We start from the raw sequence: 21655 nt of genomic DNA on the forward strand, positions 1-21655 counted from the left end.
ATTATTTATGAGATTCAATAAACTTTATATTTTATTCATATATATATATTTTCTTTGTAATTTTTCTTGGGGTTATTGGTGGTTCTATATGGGTTTTTTTTAAATCTAATTTGGCTAGACCTCGCTCTTACTTTTGTGTATTGATTGTTATTGAGGTTTGATTGGTTGCACTGTGATGAAGGCAATTTAGCGATTTATATCTATCTCCGTATTCAGTCCCTTCTATTCTACTCCTAGACTGTTGTCTTTGTTTCCTATAAAACCCGCTTGTTCTGTGTATTATACACACCCCTCCAGTCCTTCATATACCCCAGGAGTAACATAGAACCCTCGCAGATACTTATATATAACAATTGTTTACTGATAGCATAGAGATGACAAAGCAATGGACATTATAGATAAAGATACAGACACTACATCCAGTCCCTGGATGCTAGGCAATGTGGCTAATAATGTGTATGTATATAAAGTATATCCAGAGTCCCAAAATATACCGTCTACTGGATCTACTCTTCTAACCAACTCACATCCAGTACCTGACCATTAGTACATGTACATTTAGAGACTCATGGATAAATAGCATATATAATCTACACGTACTACAAATATCTATATGTACACATACAAAGTCTACTGGTACGGCATACATATTAGGACATCCTCAGACATCATCCACAACTCCCTCCTCCATCAGGCAAAACTCCCTCCTTCGTCAGCCCAAACTCCATCAGTCCTCCTCCCTCAGACCAAACCCTTCTCCTCCGTCAGCCCAAACTCCCTCCCCCCTAACTGAAAAGTCCCTCAGACGTCAGTAAAAAAAAATACCTCCTCCATCAGCCCAAACTCCATCAGCCGTCAGGTGTCATCCCTCAGCCGTCAGGGGTCAGACATCAGGTGTCAGCCCTCGGCCTAAACTCCATCAGCTGTCAGACGTCAGGTGTTAGACATCGGGTGTCAGACATTGGTTGTCTGGGGAGGGGGCGGCACAAACAGTGGCGTACATACAGGGGTCGCAGTTGCGACCGGGCCCTGCGCTCCAGGGGGCCCAGCTGCCTGTGGACCCCCTGGCCCCTGCAGTCAGTGTTCCCTCTAAGCTGCGCGGGTGGGCGGCAACTTTACAATCCCCGCTCAGCCACATCGCGCCGCTCAAGCTCCTGGCATAATGCCAGCAATCAGTGCAGTGACAGTGTCAAAAACGTGGCATGCAGACTCGTCACGGCGCTGGCAGCTTGAGCTTAACATCTCTCCCTCCGTCATGCGCCACCTGCCCCGCCTGCCTGCTTCATTCATAAAGTGGGGTCCGTGGGGTTCCTTGCCTCCGTTCCGCACCGCATATTGCGGTGCCCGCATATTGCGGACCCGCTGTTTGCGGGCCGCAATACGGCCACGGCCAGGCAATGGCCGTATGCATGAGGCCTTACGCTGTGATCCCAAGTGTCCTCTGGGCATTCCCTTACTGTGAAGTGTCCTGGGACTTTTAGGCTGAACAGTCCCCTGCCCCTCTCTGCTTCTCGGCTTTAGGATCTGGGACTTCACAGTAGGGGAACACACACTTTGTACCTTGACACATTAAACCATGATGCATTAAAACTCCTTTTTCTCAGTCATACAATTAGTTAAACCATGCACCTAGCATACGACCATGTAGGGCAGATGTCCAAAAACATAACCATACCTTTTTTGGTGAATATCCAATCCTCTAATCCTAAAGAATGCACTTGTCAGGAACCGTGAATCAAACAAGAGAGGGGTGCAATGGGCGGTGTTTCTGTTGAAGCAGTGGTGCACCAAAAGAAGCAGCCCTGCCTACAGTGCACTGAAAACCTTATTTACATAAAAAATCAAAAGCCATAAGGCATCTATCTTATGGTGGTATGCTTACTTTGATACCTATTTTGGAGATGAGAGATTCATTTTAACTACTCTATACCTCACCTATCTAGCACTGTTAGGGCTTGTTCACACGACCGCGTGCTGCCTGTGCTGAGGACCGCAAATTGCGGCCCGCAATGCACGGGCACCGACCGTGGGGCAGCCACATACGGATCGCGGACCCATTCACTTGAATGGGGTCCGCGATCCGTCCGTTCCGCAAAAAGATAGAACAAGTTCTATGTTTTTGCGCAATGGAGACACGGAATGGAACACCACGGAAGCACTCCATAGGGCTTCCATAGGGTTCCGTTCTGTGCTTCAGCTCCGCATCTCCACGGATTTTCGGCCGTATGCGGGCCACAATACGGCCACGGGGGCACTATGGCCGTGTTAATAAGCCCTAAGAGTGGTCAAAACTTCAGACTCCCTTAACCCTTTCCAGACCTCCGCTAAACATGTACGATGGAAGCTTGGTGTTTAAAAATGGTGCCTGCTCCTGAGCGTAAGGGGGGCCATAGCCTCTGGGTTTCTGCTGTTTTAAAAAGAAGACACCTGGGGCTAATGTCTGCGATCAGTAATAATGCCGCAGATATTTAACCTCTCAGATGCCGTGATCAACTATGACCGCATCATTTGAGGCAGCTATCCCCAGAAGCACTACTCTCCCGGGGCCAGAACAGTTTCTCCACACAGCGATCAGGGGAGCTGTTTGTTCCCTGCAGTAGCTTTGGTGTCCCTACAGGTGGCAGGGCTCCATAGGAACATGGCACAACTCTATAGGCTGTAATTGTTTATCATTGCAGTTCATAGGACAAGCGATCTAATAATCTCATGTTGTAGTTCCCTAAGGGAACTTAATAAAAGTGTAAAAAAAGTTTTCAAAAATATTAAAAATATATAAAAATTCAATTACCCTCTTTTACCGTAATGATAATAAAAAAGAATAAAAAAAATAAATATTGCAGTCATCGCTGTGTCCCAAAATGCCTGTACTATTAAAATATAAATGTATTTATCACATAAGACGAACGCTGTAACAAAAAAACAAAAGAAAAATGTCTGATTCGCTACTTTTTGTCACTTCACCTCCTCCCAAAAAGACTGAACTGAAAGTGATCAAAACGTCACACATACTCCAAAATGGTATCAATAAAAACTCACATATACAACAAGATTTGGTGCAGCTCACCGCTCTTGTCACTTGACCCTGTTCACAGCACACTTTGCAGACAGTACCTGTAATTGTAAACCGCTGCGGAGCTTGACTATTCCCAAAGATGTATACAGCACTTATTCCTTAAAGGCTATGTACACCTTCAGAGGCAATATTTGTTTATGATTGCATTTTACTTATTTTTGGCTAAAAATCACATTTGTGATTGTCCTTTATCAAAAATATTGAGCCGTTCTGTCACAAAGGGTTAACTGTTTTTCTAAGTGTGTGACTGGTACTTTCACTTTGTGTCCTCTAATAAACCTTATCTCTAAACTACTAAGAGGTCATAAACACTTATTAAAGCCACATTCCTATCAGTAAGATAAGACCTGAGCTTTAATGAGTGTTTTGTTTATGTCAGAGAGCAGAGAGAAGGAGCCGTCACCTCCCTAGATGACAGAGAAGACAAAAAACCCACAGGCTGCAGCTAGAGCATCTCAGCTCTGTACAGAAAAAAAAGATAAGTAAAATGCAATAATAATAAAGGTCCTGAAGGGGTTAAAGAGGATATGAAATGACTGTTTTAACAGCTTCATGCATTCCCCACGTAATAACAATCCGGGAGCATCTATTCTTACGGCTCTATGTTGTGCCATTACTTTATTATTTCTACTAGACGTTATGAATGAATTGCTAGCAGTCTGCAGTAAGGGTACAGAGGGGTGGTAACAAGTTAGGGGTGTGTACCTGCACAGACTGAAAATGGCAGCACTGATTGGATAGCGAGTCTGTGCAGGGACACCCCCAAACTGGTTACCACCCCTCTGTACCCTTACTGCAGACTGCTAGCAATTCATTCATAACTTCTAGTAGAAATAGAGGAACGGCACAACATAGAGCCATAAGAATAGAGTCTCCAGAATTGTTATTACATGGGGGATGCATGAAGCTATGAAAACAGGAGTGTCAGGAGCGGTGACAGGTCCTCTTAAAAATACAATTTGCATTATGCAAAGGGGTTATTTTGTTTATAGCACTTCCACATATTGCTGGTTGCCAATAGCAAAGCTAGTCACAGGGGGTCTCACTGCTGGGACCCCCTACATCTAGGTAGCCGAAGCATCAAAATACTCTTTATAGACATAATAATGCATCCAGTGAAATCAATAGAAAGCTGGAGCTCCTCCGGAGTCACGATTCACAAGGCTAATAGACAAGTGCGTGTGTGAGTGCAATATATCAATCATTCTGCACAGTGCAGATGTGCCGAGCAAGACATCACTAGTGGCAAGGAGAATCTGGGAGAATATCGCTGACAGGAGGGTTTCCTACAAGGATGCACATAAGGAGGCTGAGATAGGGATCAGTACTTCAGCCTCCATTGTGTCATTTGAGGGACACATGAATCAGGGCTGAGCGATTAATCTATTTCATTTGATATACAGTGGAGGAAATAATTATTTGACCCCTCACTGATTTTGTAAGTTTGTCCAATGACAAAGAAATGAAAAGTCTCAGAACAGTATCATTTCAATGGTAGGTTTATTGTAACAGTGGCAGATAGCACATCAAAAGGAAAATCGAAAAAATAACTTTAAATAAAAGATAGCAACTGATTTGCATTTCATTGAGTGAAATAAGTATTTGAACCCCTACCAACCATTAAGAGTTCTGGCTCCCACAGAGTGGTTAGACACTTCTACTCAATTAGTCACCCTCATTAAGGACACCTGTCTTAACTAGTCACCTGTATAAAAGACACCTGTCCACAGAATCAATCAATCAAGCAGACTCCAAACTCTCCAACATGGGAAAGACCAAAGAGCTGTCCAAGGATGTCAGAGACAAAATTGTAGACCTGCACAAGGCTGGAATGGGCTACAAAACCATTAGCAAGAAGCTGGGAGAGAAGGTGACAACTGTTGGTGCGATTGTTCGAAAATGGAAGGAGCACAAAATGACCATCAATCGACCTCGCTCTGGGGCTCCACGCAAGATCTCACCTCGTGGGGTGTCAATGGTTCTGAGAAAGGTGAAAAAGCATCCTAGAACTACACGGGAGGAGTTAGTTAATGACCTCAAATTAGCAGGGACCACAGTCACCAAGAAAACCATTGGAAACACATTACACCGCAATGGATTAAAATCCTGCAGGGCTCGCAAGGTCCCCCTGCTCAGGAAGGCACATGTGCAGGCCCGTCTGAAGTTTGCCAATGAACACCTGAATGATTCAGAGAGTGACTGGGAGAAGGTGCTGTGGTCTGATGAGACCAAAATAGAGCTCTTTGGCATTAACTCAACTCGCTGTGTTTGGAGGAAGAAAAATGCTGCCTATGACCCCCAAAACACCGTCCCCACCGTCAAGCATGGGGGTGGAAACATTTTGCTTTGGGGGTGTTTTTCTGCTAAGGGCACAGGACAACTTATTCGCATAAACGGGAAAATGGACGGAGCCATATATCGTGAAATCCTGAGCGACAACCTCCTTCCCTCTGCCAGGAAACTGAAAATGGGTCGTGGATGGGTGTTCCAGCACGACAATGACCCAAAACATACAGCAAAGGCAACAAAGGAGTGGCTCAAGAAGAAGCACATTAAGGTCATGGAGTGGCCTAGTCAGTCTCCGGACCTTAATCCAATCGAAAACCTATGGAGGGAGCTCAAGCTCAGAGTTGCACAGAGACAGCCTCGAAACCTTAGGGATTTAGAGATGATCTGCAAAGAGGAGTGGACCAACATTCCTCCTAAAATGTGCGCAAACTTGGTCATCAATTACAAGAAACGTTTGACCTCTGTGCTTGCAAACAAGGGTTTTTCCACCAAGTATTAAGTCTTTTTTTGTTAGAGGGTTCAAATACTTATTTCACTCAATGAAATGCAAATCAGTTGCTATCTTTTATTTAAAGTTATTTTTTCGATTTTCCTTTTGATGTGCTATCTGCCACTGTTACAATAAACCTACCATTGAAATGATACTGTTCTGAGACTTTTCATTTCTTTGTCATTGGACAAACTTACAAAATCAGTGAGGGGTCAAATAATTATTTCCTCCACTGTATTTGCCCTTTTAGTGTCTAATGATTTATTTATTTTTTTAAATCATCATATCTTTAAACCTGGCGTGGCCGGCAGGGACTGAAGGGAACCCGCCACAGGCTGCACTGATACAGCACTCTGGATCACCGGACTGATCGAACTCTAAGGCCTCGTTCACACTTCAGTGTTTGGTCAGTGATTTCCATCAGTGATTTGTGAGCCAAAACCAGGTGCAGCTCTAAACATAGAACAGGAGCAGATCTTTCCCTTCTACCTAATGTCTATGGAGGCTCCACTTCTGGTTTGGGCTCACAAATCACTGATGGAAATCACTGACCAAACACTGAAGTGTGAACTAGGCCTAAGGCCCCTTTCACACAGGCGTTGCGGATTGGGGCCGGATGCGTTCAGGGTGCGTTCAGTGAAACTCGCACTATTTTGCAAACAAGTTCAGTCAGTTTTGACTCCGTTGCGTTCAGTTGTTCAGTTTTGTGCAATGCGTTTTGATGCGTTTTTCACGCGCGTGATAAAAAACTGAAGGTTTACAAACAACATCTCTTAGCAACCATCAGTGAAAAATGCATTTGCTTGCGGATGCGATGCGTTTTTCACGCAGCCCCATTCACTTCTATAGAGCCAGGGCTGCGTGAAAAACGCAGAATATAGAACATGCTGCGATTTTCACGCAACGCAGAACTGATGCGTGAAAAACAACGCTCATGTACACAGACCCATTGAAATAAATGGGTCAGGATTCAGTGTGGGTGCTATGCGTTCACGTCACGCATTGCACCCGCGCGGAAATAACGCTCGTGTGAAAGGGACCTAAGGCCTCTTTCACACGGGCGTCAGTTTTTTTGCCCGGATAAGAGCCGGGTGCGTTGCAGGAAAATGCGCGATTTTCCCGTGCGAGTGCAAAACATTGTCATGCGTTGCCCACGCGTGGATATTAACCCCTGGGGGGGGTACATTGATCTGGAACACCAGAGTGTATCTAAAATGCCCTAATTTAGGGTGATTTTAACACACTCGCGTGAGAAAAATCGCGCATGTTTGGTACCCAAACCCGAACTTCTTCATAGAAGTTCGGGCTTGGGATTGATGTTCTGAAGATTGTATTATTTTCCCTTATAACATGGTTATAAGGGAAAATAATAGCATTCTGAATACAGAATGCATAGTAAACCAGCGCTAGAGGGGTTAAAAAATAAAATAAAAATGTAACTCGCCTTAGTCCACTTGATCGCGAAGCCGGCATCTCCTTGTGTCTCCTCTGCGCTGAACAGGACCTGGGGTGAGCTGCTCCATTAAATACAGGTTAAGGACCTTCGATGACGTCACTCCGGTCATCACATGGTACGTCACATGATCTTTTACCATGGTGATTCACCATGGTAAAAGACCATGTGATGACCGGAGTGACGTCATCGAAGGTCCTTAACCGGTATTTAATGGAGCAGCTCACCCCAGGTCCTGTTCATCAGCAGAGGAGACACAAGGAGATGCCAGCTTCGCGATCAAGTGGACTAAGGTGAGTTAAATTATTATTTATTTATTTTTTACTATGCATTCTGTATTCAGAATGCTATTATTTTCCCTTATAACCATGTTATAAGGGAAAATAATAATGATCGGGTCTCCATCCTGATCGTCTCCTAGCAACCGTGCGTGCAAATCGCACGGCATCTGTACTTGCTTGCGGATGCCATCCGATTTTCACACACCCCATTCACTTCTATGGGGCCTGCGTCACGTCAAAATCGGACAATATAGAGCATGCTGCGATTTCAACTGAACGCACAAGTGATGCGTTAAAAACAACGCTCATGTGCACAGCCCCATAGAAATGAATGGGTCAGGATTTAGTGCGGGTGCCATACGTTCGCCGCACGGATCGCACCCGCACGGAAAACTCGCCCGTGTGAAAGGGGCCTAACAGTTGCAAAAAATCCATTTGAAATGGATTTTTCTGCGACTTTCGCAGTCACAGCATGTCGCAGTGCAACACCATAGACTATCATTATAAAAATTGTCACGTGACATTGGTGCGACAAATTTTGCGCGACAAATGTTGCAGTATAGTTGTGCCCTATCTGCCGCGTGACTTATTGTTGTGCGACACATGTCGTCATGTGGACCTAGCCTAACTCTGATGCTGGCCACTTAATTCTCTAGATGCCAGTGACCGCAGCATCTAAGCAGTTGCACCAAGGCTCCCTGTCACGATCCGTCCCCCAGGGGCAGCTTTTTTCTCCACATCACATTACTGTACAGCGCACGGTGTAATAGCTAAACCTCCCAGAATGCAAATCACCAGGGCAGGCACTATGCAGTGGGAGATTTCAGCTCCAAAGCCTGCAGAATTGTGAGTGCAGCACAGTACGTAAATCAAGACCAGTACAAGAGAGGTAACGTAATGTTTGCCACCAATGAGATAGGAGTGTAATACAATCAGGAAGATAGAAGTACAATCCAGGACGGCTGGTCCTGCAGCTTTAGAGCATTGCCGAAGAATAAATGCACAATAAAAACATCTGACATTGGAGATCTGTATTTCACTGTTAACTGCTCCAGTGCATTGCTAAACAAGTACCGTATGTCCATGGCTTCCACAAAGTGCTACCCCGATCTGAGCGAATAAATGAATGTAGTAAGGGAATATTCACATGGTGCAGTTCATTTGCATTTGCACAAAAAGGCTGCAAAACGGAAGCATTTACAGAATAATGCTATTTGACTGCACTGAGGAAGTATACCTTTGTATTGTATGAAGTGTAACTTGAGGCTCCTAAGGCTACTTTCACACTTGCGGCAGAGAATTTCGGCAGGCAGTTCCGTCGCCAGATCCGAAAATCTGGACGCAAACGGATGCATTTGTGAAGCGGATCCGGATGCGCATCCGTCTGACAAATGCATTGAAATACCGTATCCGTCTTTCCGGTTGTCATACGGAAAAACGGATCTGGTATTTATTTATTTTCACAGATTTAATGGTCTGCGCATGCGCGGACGGAAAGAACGGATCCGTTTTTGCTGGAACACTTGGCATTAATGCATTTCAATGGGAATTAATGCTGGATCAGGCATTCCGGCACGTGTTCAGGATTTTTGGCCGGAGAGAAAACTTCAGCATGCTGCAGTATTTTCTCTGGCCAAAAAACGTAAGAGGGACTGAACTGAAGACAATCCTGATGCATCCTGAACGGATTGCTCTCCATTCAGAATGCATTAGGATAAAACTCATCAGTTTTTTCCGGTATTGAGCCCCTAGAACGGAACTCAATACCGGAAAACAAGAACGCTAGTGTGAAAGTACCCTAGGCCTCATTGCAGAATCTTTACTACAACCCCTACCATTTGCCTTTATAATACTGGGGTCATTTTATGTGATGTAGGGACCTCTGGCTGCTCTAAGGCACCAGGTCACGGGTCGACCGCTACCTCTGCATCACATATAGATGAATATGTACTGGACAGGGCTCATGCACACGACCATTGTGGTCTTCAAATTGCGGATCCGCAAAACACATATACCGCCATGTGCATTCCGCCTTTTGAGGAAAGGAACGGCTGGCCCCTAATAGAACAGCTCTATCATTGTCTGTAATGCAGGCAATAATAGGACATGTTCTATTTTTTGGTGAAACGGCCTTTACTGATGACCTTTTACTGATGACCTATCCTGAGGAGTAAAATAACTATCTTGGAAAACCCCTTTAACTTAGGTCTAGACAAAGGAATATTTTTGCTGCTTTCCTTCACCCTATAAACAGAAAAACACAGGACACAAGTCCAGCCATGGTCCCCAAATTGTCAGAATTACTTTCTGGGATTTCCAGAGGTGGTATTGGTTACCTGACTGTCAATTGCACTTAAAGTGGTTGTCCACTTTCTGGCGACTGCCTGACCAATGTGTCTGTAAGAAGTCTATACTAATACAGTCTTTGTTAAAATTATCTGCCATTTTATATATTTTAAAAGGAATGTCTCATTGTTTGTCAAGTCTTTTGTGCGGTCTGCAGAGAGGTTCTGTCCATAAAATGGCTGCTGATGGAGGGTCATGTGACCAGACATCACTCAGCCTCCTCCATTCACATACACTGCACGGTGCAGATGCAGTGTAACTGAATGGAGGAGGCTGAGTGATGGATGTGTCATGGAGGTGATTTTCCTGGTCACATGATCCTCCATCAGCAGCCGTTTTATGGACAGCATAAAGGACTTGGCAAATAAGGGGACATACCTAGTGAAATATGGAAACTGGCACAGAATTTCTACAAAGGCTATATTAGTAAGTGCCATATAGTCATCTTACAAACCCATTGGTCAACATAACCAGAAAGTGACCAACCCCTTTAAAGGGGTTCTCCGAGAGTATAAAATGTCCCCTCATGTGCCGGGCACCCCACATGCAATATGCTTACCCCGGTCCTGGCGGCGCTCCTGTTCCCCGCACCACCGCTGCTGCTTCGCCCTGCACACGGATGAAAACATCCTGTGTCGGGGGGAACAGCCAATGGCAGGCGGGGACCAGCCTCCGTAGCTTCACCAGGGATGCTAGGGAGGCGCGTCCTCGTCTGCCATTGGCTGCTCCCACCGACATCGGATGTTTTCATCTGTGTGCAGGGCGAAGCAGCAGCGGTGGTGCGGGGAACAGGAGTGGCGCCGGGAGCAGGGACTGGGGTAAGTATATTCAATGTGGGGTGCCCAGCACATGAGGGGACATTTTATACTCTTGGAGAACCCCTTTAATTCTTTGGCCTTTCTCTGCAGTTGGCTGGACAATCCAGACTCCACAAGTTCTGCCCTTTAGTGGCCCTGGTGCCTTACGCTTCACTGTGGCCAATACTGCGCAGCAGCCACTGGTAGCTCAGAGGGGCTGTGCGCCCTTCTTCACGTGCCTTCTGCTCACCACTATCGCTGACCATACCACCACTCCTCCTAGGCGGGTCAAGCCGTCCCCTGCCCTATCACTCTCCATGGGCCGTCCAAACCCCTCCCAGACTGTACTTATACTGACTCCTCCCACTGTTACAAAAAATGTTTCCCCCCCAATACAGCGTTACACCTGCCTAACCCTACACGAGCTCCTCAGCACAAACAGTCTTGGAGGGGACTATTAGGAAAGGCACTCATCATTTTATGCAGAACTGTAGAAGGGCGCTGAATTTACCATATTTTTAAAATCTCCTACATGAAGTGCCCCCATAGATTTGTCATCCTTGAATTAGTTTCTCAGAAACTGAAATCTAACATTTTGGCTGCAAATGGTCTTGAAATAATCTATGGAAATCTTTATTCAAAAAAATGTCTACAAAGAACAGCGGATGATATTCAGCGCGACGCTTGCTGCTCGGCTCAGTTACTGATTAATTGAACTTGGCCGGTAATAAAAACACATATAGTTCTGCAAGCACGGCACATCAATAATGATGACGAATATTAGTTAATGGCTAATTGCCACTGTTAATTAAAATATATTCCAGCAATGACTGTGTTTCTTTTGTGACACAATGTCAGGTTTAGAGTAGGTTCACACTGGGGGTTTTGGAGGAGGTTTTTGGGCAGATTTCCCTTTGGGTTTTTCAGCCAAAGCCAGAAGTAGATTTAAAAGGAACTGGAAATATAAAGGAAGGATTTATACTTCTCCTTCCTACTGGATCCACTTCTGGCTTTGGCTGAAAAACCTGAAGGAAAATCTACCTCAAAACCTCTTCCAAAATCCTCAGTGTAAGGCCCCCTGCACACAAACGTGTGCGCCCCGTGGTCGTGGTGCGGCCCGCAAAATGCGGGCCGCAATGCACGAGCACAGTCCGTGGGGCAGCCGCAGCTGATCGCTGACCCATTCACTTGAATGGGTCCGCGATCCGGCCGTTCCGCAAAAAGATAGGACACTCCGTAGTGCTTCTGTAGGGTTCCGTACCGTGCTTCCGTTCCGTACCATTCCGCATCTCCGGATTTGCGGCCTCATGCACACGACTGTTCAGTTTTTTGCGGTCCGCAAACCGCGGATCCGCAAAGAAACGGAAGCCGCCCGTGTGCCTTCCGCAATTTGCGGAACGGAACGGGCGGCCCATTGTAGACATGCCTATTCTTGTCTGCAAAACGGACAAAAATAGGACATGCTATATTTTTTTTGCGGGGCCTCGGGACGGACCAACGGATGCGGACAGCACACGGAGTGCTGTCTGCATCTTTTGCAGCCCCATTAAAGTGAATGGGTCCGCACCCGAGCCGCAAAAACTGCGGCTCGGATGCGTTCCAGAACAACGGCCGTGTGCATAAGACCTAAGGGCTCATGCACACGGCCGTAGCCTGGCCTGGCCCGCATTGTGGCCTGCATCTGGTGTAGAACGGAACCCCACGGAAGCACTACGGAGTGCTTCAGTTCGGTTTCTCTCTGTGCCTCCGCACCGCAAAAAAATAGAACATGCAGACGGATTACAAATACATTTAAATTGAATGGGTTGGGATATGTCTGCGGAATCCGCACTGATGTTGCCCATGCATTGAGGTCCCCAATGCACGGAATGGCCAACCAACATATTTTCTTTAAGTGTCTGTTCCGTTTTTTTTTGCGGACCATATGCGGAACTAATTATTTCAATGGGTCCGCAAAAATTATTGAAGTTACTCCGTGTGCATTCCGTTTCCGTATGTCCGTTCCGCCAAAAAAAGAACATGTCCTATTATTGCGTACCGCAAAATACATACGGTCGTGTGCATGAGCCCTAAACCTACTCTCAGAGAACCCCCTGCCTACAAGTGGCTGTGACTGGTTAGCTGGCTGTTGTTAGGGGCGGCGGTGGAGCTGTGATAGAGGAAGGAGAGGTGCATCATGGGTTTGGTTGGACACAGCAACAGGAAGTGCGACATGGGAGGTACAGAAACCAGGGAGTATAGTTTACATGGGGAAAACAGGTTGGGTCAGAAATTGAAGAGAAAAGCATGAGGAAGATGCACCAGTATATGAGGTAAACAACTACATGAGCTTGTTAAAAACCATAATAATCCTGGAAAACCCCTTTAAGTGAGACTCTCTACTCCCTATCAAGTAAAAGTGCCACTGCAGGAACAATTCTTATCTTTTCCAAATTTGTAGCAGGCACATGGTTAAATAGCAAACCATAATGAGAACCTAATGAAGATGCATAGAGCGACTGACTTCCAATCCACACTGTGTCATTTGGAGAGTCACGGCGGCACAGAACGGTCACGTGGTACTGCTGAGGATGATACTTCTGGAAGATTACTGCTGTTTATCCAATAAAAAATGTGAGAGAAGATCATTTTTTCCTGCAGTGACCAAAAAATAAATAAAAAAAGGGGTAATTTATCAAACTGGTGTAAAGTACAACTGGTTTGGTTGCCCATAGCAACCAATTACATTCCATCTTTCATTTTTGACAGCTCCTTTGGAAAATGAAAGGTGGAATCTAATTGGTTGCTCTGAGCAACTAAGATAGTTCCACTTTACACCAGTTTGATAAATGACCCCAATAATCTAAAAAGGGGTTTACTGAGCCACATAAGCCCTGGAGTTCTGCAGGGCTAAGGCTGGGTTCACACCTGAGCGTTTTACAGCACGTTCAAACGCGCTGTAAAACGCTCAACACATGAAAACCAATGCTTCCCTATGGCCCTGGTTCACACTTGAGCGTTTTACAGCGTGTTTGAACGCGCTGAAAAACGCCCTACGCTCAAAAAAGTTCTTGAGCTTCTTTGGGGCGTTTTGTCGTGCGTTCCCGTACATAGACTTTCGGGAACGCGCGACAATAGGCGTTCGCTTGTCTCTGTATGCGCGATTGTAAACGCCGGTACAATTGCGCATACAGAGCGCTCCTTTCAGAACGCTCAGGTGTGAACCCAGCCTAATCGCATGGTTCTCCTCCTGTCCTTCATTGTCCTGATCGTGAGACAGCACTGACTGACTATTTTTTGGTTGTGCTCCTTCTTTGCAAAAAACAAACAAAAAAACACAGCGGCCAGATGTCACTTGTTGGCCAACATAAAAATGTAAACATGTCCTACAAATGCTGCATTTTCTGGCACAAATACTCCAGTTTCATGCCGTTTTTATCAAATCTCAGCATGCTCTGGGTGTGAAAATGTTTCTGGCATTTTTCAATAGATTTCTCTGTAGGAAAAAAAAGTCTAAATAATGCAAAATAATTTCAGGGCATTCTTTCAAAAAAATGCCCCCTAACAATGAAGTGCCGAACACACAAAGTCCGCTATAAGAGAGACATGCCCGCCAATTAATTCTATTCTCAGGGTGACTGAGAAGCGGAGAACAGTGAATTTCATACAATTCAGGAAATCTGCTATGAGCAGGAGAACAACTCCTAACACAAAACCCACAACATTAGAACAAATACAACGCATGAAATAGCAGCTTAGGGTATTTCACATTGCAATCCTCGTAACAGCTAAAATTGCCCCAAAGAATAATAAATTGATGCAAATGCTAATAATGTTAGACACATTTTTCTTTCTTACACAGCCTCTAACACTCTAAAATGTACTCGCTGACATCAACTGGCAAGTGTTGTGGGCATGCTTTGTGACAACTGAACACCTAAGGCCCACACGGGCGAGTTTTCCGTGCGGGTGCGATGCGTGCGGTGAACGCACTGCACCCGCACTGAATCCTGACCCATTCATTTCTATGGGACTGTGCACACGAGCGGTGATTTTCACGCATCACTTGTGCGTTGCGTGAAAATCGCAGCATGCTCCTCTTTGTGCGTTTTTCACGTAACGCAGGCCCTATAGAAATGAATGGGGTTGCAAGCAAGTGCGGATGCGGTGCGATTTTCACGCATGGGTTCTAGGTGACAGTCTATTCACTGTATTATTTTCCCTTATAACATGGTTATAAGGGAAAATAATAGCATTCTGAATACAGAATGCTTAGTATAATAGTGCTGGAAGGGTTAAAAATAATAAAAAAAGTTAACTCACCTTCTCCTCTTGTTCGGGTAGATGCCGGTCTGTTCTTTAGCTGTGGGCTGAAGGACCTGTGGTGACGTCAGATCACATGGTCCATCACCATGGTGATGGACCATGTGATTGGAGCATGTGATCTGACGTCACCTCAGGTCATTCAGCCCACAGCTAAAGAACAGACCGGCATCTACCCGAACAAGAGGAGAAGGTGAGTTAACTTTTTTATTATTTTTAACCCTTCCAGCACTATTATACTAAGCATTCTGTATTCAGAATGCTATTATTTTCCCTTATAACCATGTTATAAGGGAAAATAATACAATCTTCAGAACATCAATCCCAAGCCCGAACTTCTGTGAAGAAGTTCGGGTTTGGGTACCAAACATGCGCGATTTTTCTCACGCGAGTGCAAAACGCATGACAATGTTTTGCACTCGCGCAGAAAAATCGCGCATTTTCCCGCAACGCACCCGCCTCTTATCCGGGCAAAAAACATGACGCCCGTGTGAAAGAGGCCTAATAGTACAAGAAGAGGGAGGAGGAGTTGTATTCATCACCTGTTGTCAGTGGTGTGATCCTGTGTCACCTGCCCCCAGATTTATAATGTTACCTTTTATTGAAATCCTACCAAGGTACAGTGCTGCTGCCAGTGGGGGGAGACGTGGATATGGGGACAATACTGCTACAGTATTGCTGGATGGTGCTTTTTGCTGCACTGTAGTATTTATTTGGTGCTGCTAGGGAGGTATTTTGTGCTGCACTGTGCTGTGTGGTGCTGCTGGGGAGGTACTGTTACCAACTTACCTGCCCAAGCTCCGGCACGGCAGTCTGGTGCTCGGGCATGGCAGCGCTGTGTCAAATGCACTGCTGGGCCACTTCCTCAACCCCCCACCGTGATGCATCATCTAAACCTTGCCAGTTATAGGTTTTTAACTTGCTGTGCTCTGGTTGCTATCGTGTGTTATTGGATTGCTATTATTTGGGTTTGACTTCGGTTGACTTGGATCCCTCTCTCTCTCTCTCTGCTTAGTGATTGATTTGACCCTTGGCTTGGATATTGTGGACCACTCTCTGTCCTGTGATTTGGTACTGTATTGACCTCCTGGCTTTTGATCCATTTCTGTACGACCATCCTCTGTGGATGTTGAGTTCCAGTAGTGTGAACAGGTCCCTGCAGTTTTTTTTTACCGCGGGTGCTTGCTTTGGTTCTGTGCACTTACCAGTATAGGGATGGTTGACTAGTTGTGGACTTACCGTTTAGGGCTTGCTCTGCAAGTAGGCAGGGTCAGCGGTTTGGGTGCAAGTTAGGGCTCACCGTGTGAGTGCGTTTCCCTGCCTGCGGACGTTACAGGTATTTTGTGCTACACTGTTATGTGTGAATAGGTGTTTCTATTTTCGTTTTTGTGTTCACGGTGTGGTTTACATGTTTAACCGGTGAGAAAAAATTGCTGCAACATGCACTGCATGGCGTTATTTTCCTCCGGTATTAGAGGGTCCAATATTGTATGTGGGCTGGAGGGGTCCGTGTGCTAGGGCTCCTTTTAAGCCCAGTATGCCTCTGATCCTGCCCATGGACAAGAATGAGAAGAGTGCTCGTCTTGTCCCCAATGTTCACACCATGTAAGAAAACTGCAATATTTAGGGTATGTTCACACGTTGTCTATTGACAGTGGAAATCTGGTGCGGATTCTGTGCCAAAAAGCTGCCGGTGGCCACACAGAATCCGGTTCCAATTGGCTCTGTTTTGGCTATAAACAGCCACATGAACGGCAGCACAGCCGCCCATTGAGAACAATCAGAATCCACACTAAATTACTGCTGCTAAAAGAAGCCATGTGAACATACCCTTACCCTAAGTTCACACCTGAGCGTTTTACAGCGCGTTCAAACGCGCTGTAAAACGCTCAACACATGAAAACCAATGCTTCCCTATGGGAATGGTTCTCACCTGGGCGTTTTACAGCGCGTACGATCGCGCTGTAAAACGCCTGACGCATAATCAAGTACTTGATCTTCTTTGGGGCGTTTTGACGCGCGTTTGTGGCCATAGGACACTGCAGTCAATCACACAAACGCGCGTCAAACGCGCGTTTACTATTACAAAAAACGCGCATAAAAACGCGCGACAAAAACGCGTGTAAAACGCGCGTTTGAGAAACGCTCAGGTGTGAAAGCAGGGTTAAAGGGAACCTGTCACCGGGATTTTAGGTATAGAGCTGAGGACATGGACTGCTAGCACATCCGCAATATCCATTCCCCATAGCTCTCTGTGATTTTATTGTGTCAAAAAAACTACTTAATATATATATATATATATATATATATATATATATATATGTAAATGAGGCAAGTAAGAAGCCCAAGGAGCTGTTACTAACGTTTCTGAAGCCCAGCCACGCCCACTGTGAAGGAGCCCGGCACCGCCCGCATCCTCCGAATCTCCTCCTTGCTCCCCGACGTCACAAAGCTAGAGCGCCGTAATCTCGCCATGTGTGAGTTAGCGCATGCGCAGTGTCGACTAAGGCTAGGTCTACACGACGACATTTGACAGATAGGGCGCAACAGTTGTCGCATGACATTTTGTTGCACTAATGTCACGCGACAATTTTTATAATGGCAGTCTATGGTGTCGCACTGCAACATGCGACATGCTGCGACTGCGATGCGACAGTCGCAGAAAAATCCATCTCGAATGGATTTTCTGCGACTGTTGCGTCGCAGTCGCAGCATGTCGCATGTTGCAGTGCCACACCATAGACTGCCATTATAAAAATTGTTGCGCGACATTGGTGCAACAAAATGTCGCGCGACAAATGTCGTCGTGTAGACCTAGCCATAGTGTTCCTTCCCTGTGCTGGCATCAGCCTCAGGGAACGAACTGCGCATGTGCACCTCACGGTGCTTTAGCTTTGTGACATCGGGCAGCAAGGAGGAGATTCGGAGGATGCGGGCGGTGCTGGGCTCCTGCACAGTGGGCATGGCTGGGCTCAGAGTCAGAGAATGCTGGACTCATCAAGGACAGGACTCATCTAAAGTTTACATATCTATAAAAATTGGGGTTTTTTGGGCACAATAAAAGCACAGAGAGCTATGGGGACTGGGTATTGTGGATGTGCTAGCGGTGATCTGGTACAGTCCTCAGATCTATACCCAAAATCCAGATGACAGGTTCCCTTTAAGGTGCTTTTTTTACTTAGCAATTGAAAGAAAAACACACAAAGTAAGAAAATAAAAAGTCGATATAAACAATGCACTTTTTTAGTGAAAGCTCCAGCATGTTCACAGTAAGTAAAATAAATCTGCTACCATGTAATATACTGCACCATATAAATAACATATGTCATGTCTACTACACTACAGAAGTTGTAGAAACTAGAAGAGCATAGGGAAAGGCTGGTGTGAGCTTGGAGTCAGTGCCTCCCTCCCTTGCACGCCGTCATTGCAGTGCCTGCGGAGAGGGGAAGCCCTGAGTAGCTTTACACCTCCCATGGGAAAAGGGCCAGCTTGAACTAGAGCCCCCTCCTCTGCAGACTCTAGAGCTACCATAGAGGGTGGTATGTAAAGCGCCTCCACCCTTACACATGTGGGATGATTCAACAACAGCCTTAGGCCTCATGCACACGACCGTATGTATTTTGCGGTCCTCAAAACATGGTTCTGACAAAAAAAACGGATGACATCCGTGTTGCATCGTTTTTTGTTTTTTAAGATCCATTATAACAATGGCTATCCTTATTCGTAAAACAGACAAGAATAGGAAATGTTCTATTTAAAAATTTTTGCAGAACGGACATGCGCACATGGAGTCATTTCCGTTTTTGTCAAGCCCCATTAACGTGAATGGTTCCACATATGGACCTGTAAAAAAAACAGAACGGAAACTGAAAAAAAAAATACTTGTGTGCATGAGTCATTAACCAGAAACAAAAAAACGTAAGGTACACCAAAGTATTATTGTCCAGACTGTCTTCACTTGGGGCAGTCTGGATCTAAGTATCCTGGGCAGGGTGCTTCAATGCCCCCCTGATCTATCAGAACTATATAGTTAGTATATTGAATGGAAACAATATGTAACAGGGTTCAATGTGGCAAGGCGGGGGGGCTAATGAATAGCTCTTAGGGCACGTTCTTAGAGCAATTTTGGCAGTGGCCAAGTGATGCCTGTTTCTCATTGGGAGACAGAGCTGCCGTTTGGGGCGACGGTTTAAAGCCACGACCACGCCAAGAATGGACATGGACGGACGTCGCTTCAAGCTGCAGCGGGAGCCTGCTTGCGCTTTGGCTCCATTCAATGGAGAGAAGCAGTAAGAGGGTCCGCGGCATTCAAAGTGAACAACCGCCGTGTGTGAATGGGCCCTTAGAAATCAGAGTCTTCTGGAATTAAAACGCAATGAGTTTCAGAAGAGGCGATTAAGTTACAGACTGCGGTGGCTGGGTGCACATACCGTCGTGATGCATGTGAACGATCCCATAGGATACTATAGGAACCGTGCCGGAGGGGGGAGATGTCAGGGGTCAGCTCTGCAGGACCAGACCATGTGGTCAATGAAGGTGCCCCTTCCCAACCCCTATACAGATAAACCTGAGATCTTACCCAGCTTGCCACCAATGACTGTGAGGGCAATCTCATCCATTAACACCAAAGAGAAGTCCAGCTCCTGTTCCTTGCAGCGCTGCTTCAGGGCTTCCAGGATCTGCATCTGAGGATAGTCCTCCAGGATCTTCCTGTCTGCCAGGAGCCACAGCTGAGAGCACATGGTGAAGGCAGCCAGAACCAGGACAAAGCAAGAACGTGAGCCCAGAAGAGAGCAAGGTCAGCACAAGGCCTGGGTGCAAGCAGCTAGCTGAGAGCAGCCATGCACCACATAGACACCTACAGAGGGGGGCTGTGGAAGCCTCTGCCACACTTCACCAGGCAGTGGGCAAACCCCTTGATGCAATCAGTATGGGCGGACCCTGCACAAATCCATGGCAAATCCCATTCCCGTCAGCCTCACATTGCTCTCTGCGCCTTTATTTGTCAGCCTGGTTATTTGCACTTCATGGATCACGTCCTCACAGTAAAGAGCAGCTGGATCCCGGGGCTCCGGATCCGGTTACCGGCGGCTCTCCCGAGGAATCCCAGCGCTGCAAACGAGGGAAAAGGTTACTGCTGTTACTGCTGCTGATGACAGGATGCTCCGACCTATAAGCGGCCCGGGGAAGGCGCTGACCAATCAGGTGGCGGGATTTAGTCTTGAGACTGAAGAGCTGACCAATCAGAGCGCTCGGATGCGAGTGCGGGCTGGCAGGGTAGCAGAGGTGACCCCTTGTTTGCCGGAAGGTAGTGGAGAAGATGAAGGGGCCGCATTGCGCTGAGGCTCCTAGACTTTCCAGGGTTGTCTGCACTAACTAAAGGGAAGGACAGCGACGTCACAGGGTCCCTGTCCAAGAGGCCTCTGTGCCAGGACAGTTTGTGGGCCCCTGTGCCAGGACAGTTTGTGGGCCCCTGTGCCAGGACAGTTTGTGGGCCCCTGTGCCAGGACAGTTTGTGGGCTCATGTGCCAGGACAGTTTGTGGGCCCCTGTGCTAGGACAGTTTGTGGGCTCATGTCCCCGGACAGTTTGTGGGCCCCTGTGCTAGAACATCTTGTGGGCTCCTGTGGGAGGACAGTTTGTGGACCCATGTGCCAGGACAGTTTGTGGGCCCTTTTCTCTCCAGTAGCTAATTTGCCAAGACCATGGCTAAGGTTATGTGTACAAAATGATGCAAATTGCCTCTACCACCTCTGCTTGCTGTCAGTGAATGGAAATATATGATGTTTGCGCCCAAGTCTGAGCAGTGGCTCAGGGTATTCCATATAGTAGGTGACATGTGCTGTAGGTGTCTGATAGGCGGAGGGCTCACCTTATCAAGACAATGCAATTCGGCCTCCCACAAAATTAGATTTCCACCCCAATTTTTTTTATTGCGTATTAAAGGGTTTAAGCCATTCCTCATGGTTTTCAAGACCTCTGCTTGCTGTTATCAGTTGGACTCTTCATTGGATAGGCCAGTGGCGTAACTAAAATTTTATGGGACCCAGGGCAAACTATAAATTGGGGCCCCCCATCCCATTAAACCGGGCACGGCCGGTACATGTTAGTGTGCATGAGCCCATACAGAAATGGAATGCACACGGAGTAACTTCGTTTTTAATTTTTTTTGCGGACCTATTGAAATGAAAGGTTCCGCATACGGTGGTCCGCAAAAAAAAAAAATGGAACAAACATGTTCGTGTGCTTGAGCCCTTAAGCTGCACCCCCTTCCTGACAAGACAGAAAAAGAAGCAGTCTTTAACCCCTTAGATGCTGCAGTAGCCAGGGAGGAATGGAAGCAGAGAATAGGAGTAGTAGTGGCTCTAGCTTAAAATGTTTTCACAGTGGCAATCCTCACACCGTTGCCCCCTAGCGCCAGGGCAGTGACAGGAAGGTGCACGCTTTCTTCCCACAGGGCATACCCTGGTATTGGGGCTCTTGCCTAATGGTAGTCGGGGTTGCCCTTGGCGTATGGTGCTGGAGTCAGTAACAAGGCCAGGTATAGAAAATAAACATCTTTCTTTACTTAAGTGCAGAATGGGAGTTGTAGTACATCCAACAACAATAGCTGTATATATAGGAT

General features: G+C 46.3%; 1 protein-coding gene across 1 annotated transcript in view; it reads right to left on the reverse strand.

Moving 5' to 3' along the window:
* The window catches only part of RIMKLA (ribosomal modification protein rimK like family member A), a 100717-nt gene extending 80944 nt beyond the window's left edge, over nucleotides 1-19773 (reverse strand). Inside the window, exon 1 of the mRNA XM_044278390.1 lies at nucleotides 19611-19773. Within this exon, the coding sequence (XP_044134325.1) occupies nucleotides 19611-19773 (163 nt within the window). The remainder of the gene's footprint in view (nucleotides 1-19610) is intronic.
* Nucleotides 19774-21655: the final 1882 nt, after the last annotated feature.

This window comes from Bufo gargarizans, chromosome 2 (assembly GCF_014858855.1).
Source record: "Bufo gargarizans isolate SCDJY-AF-19 chromosome 2, ASM1485885v1, whole genome shotgun sequence".
NCBI lineage: Eukaryota > Metazoa > Chordata > Amphibia > Anura > Bufonidae > Bufo > Bufo gargarizans.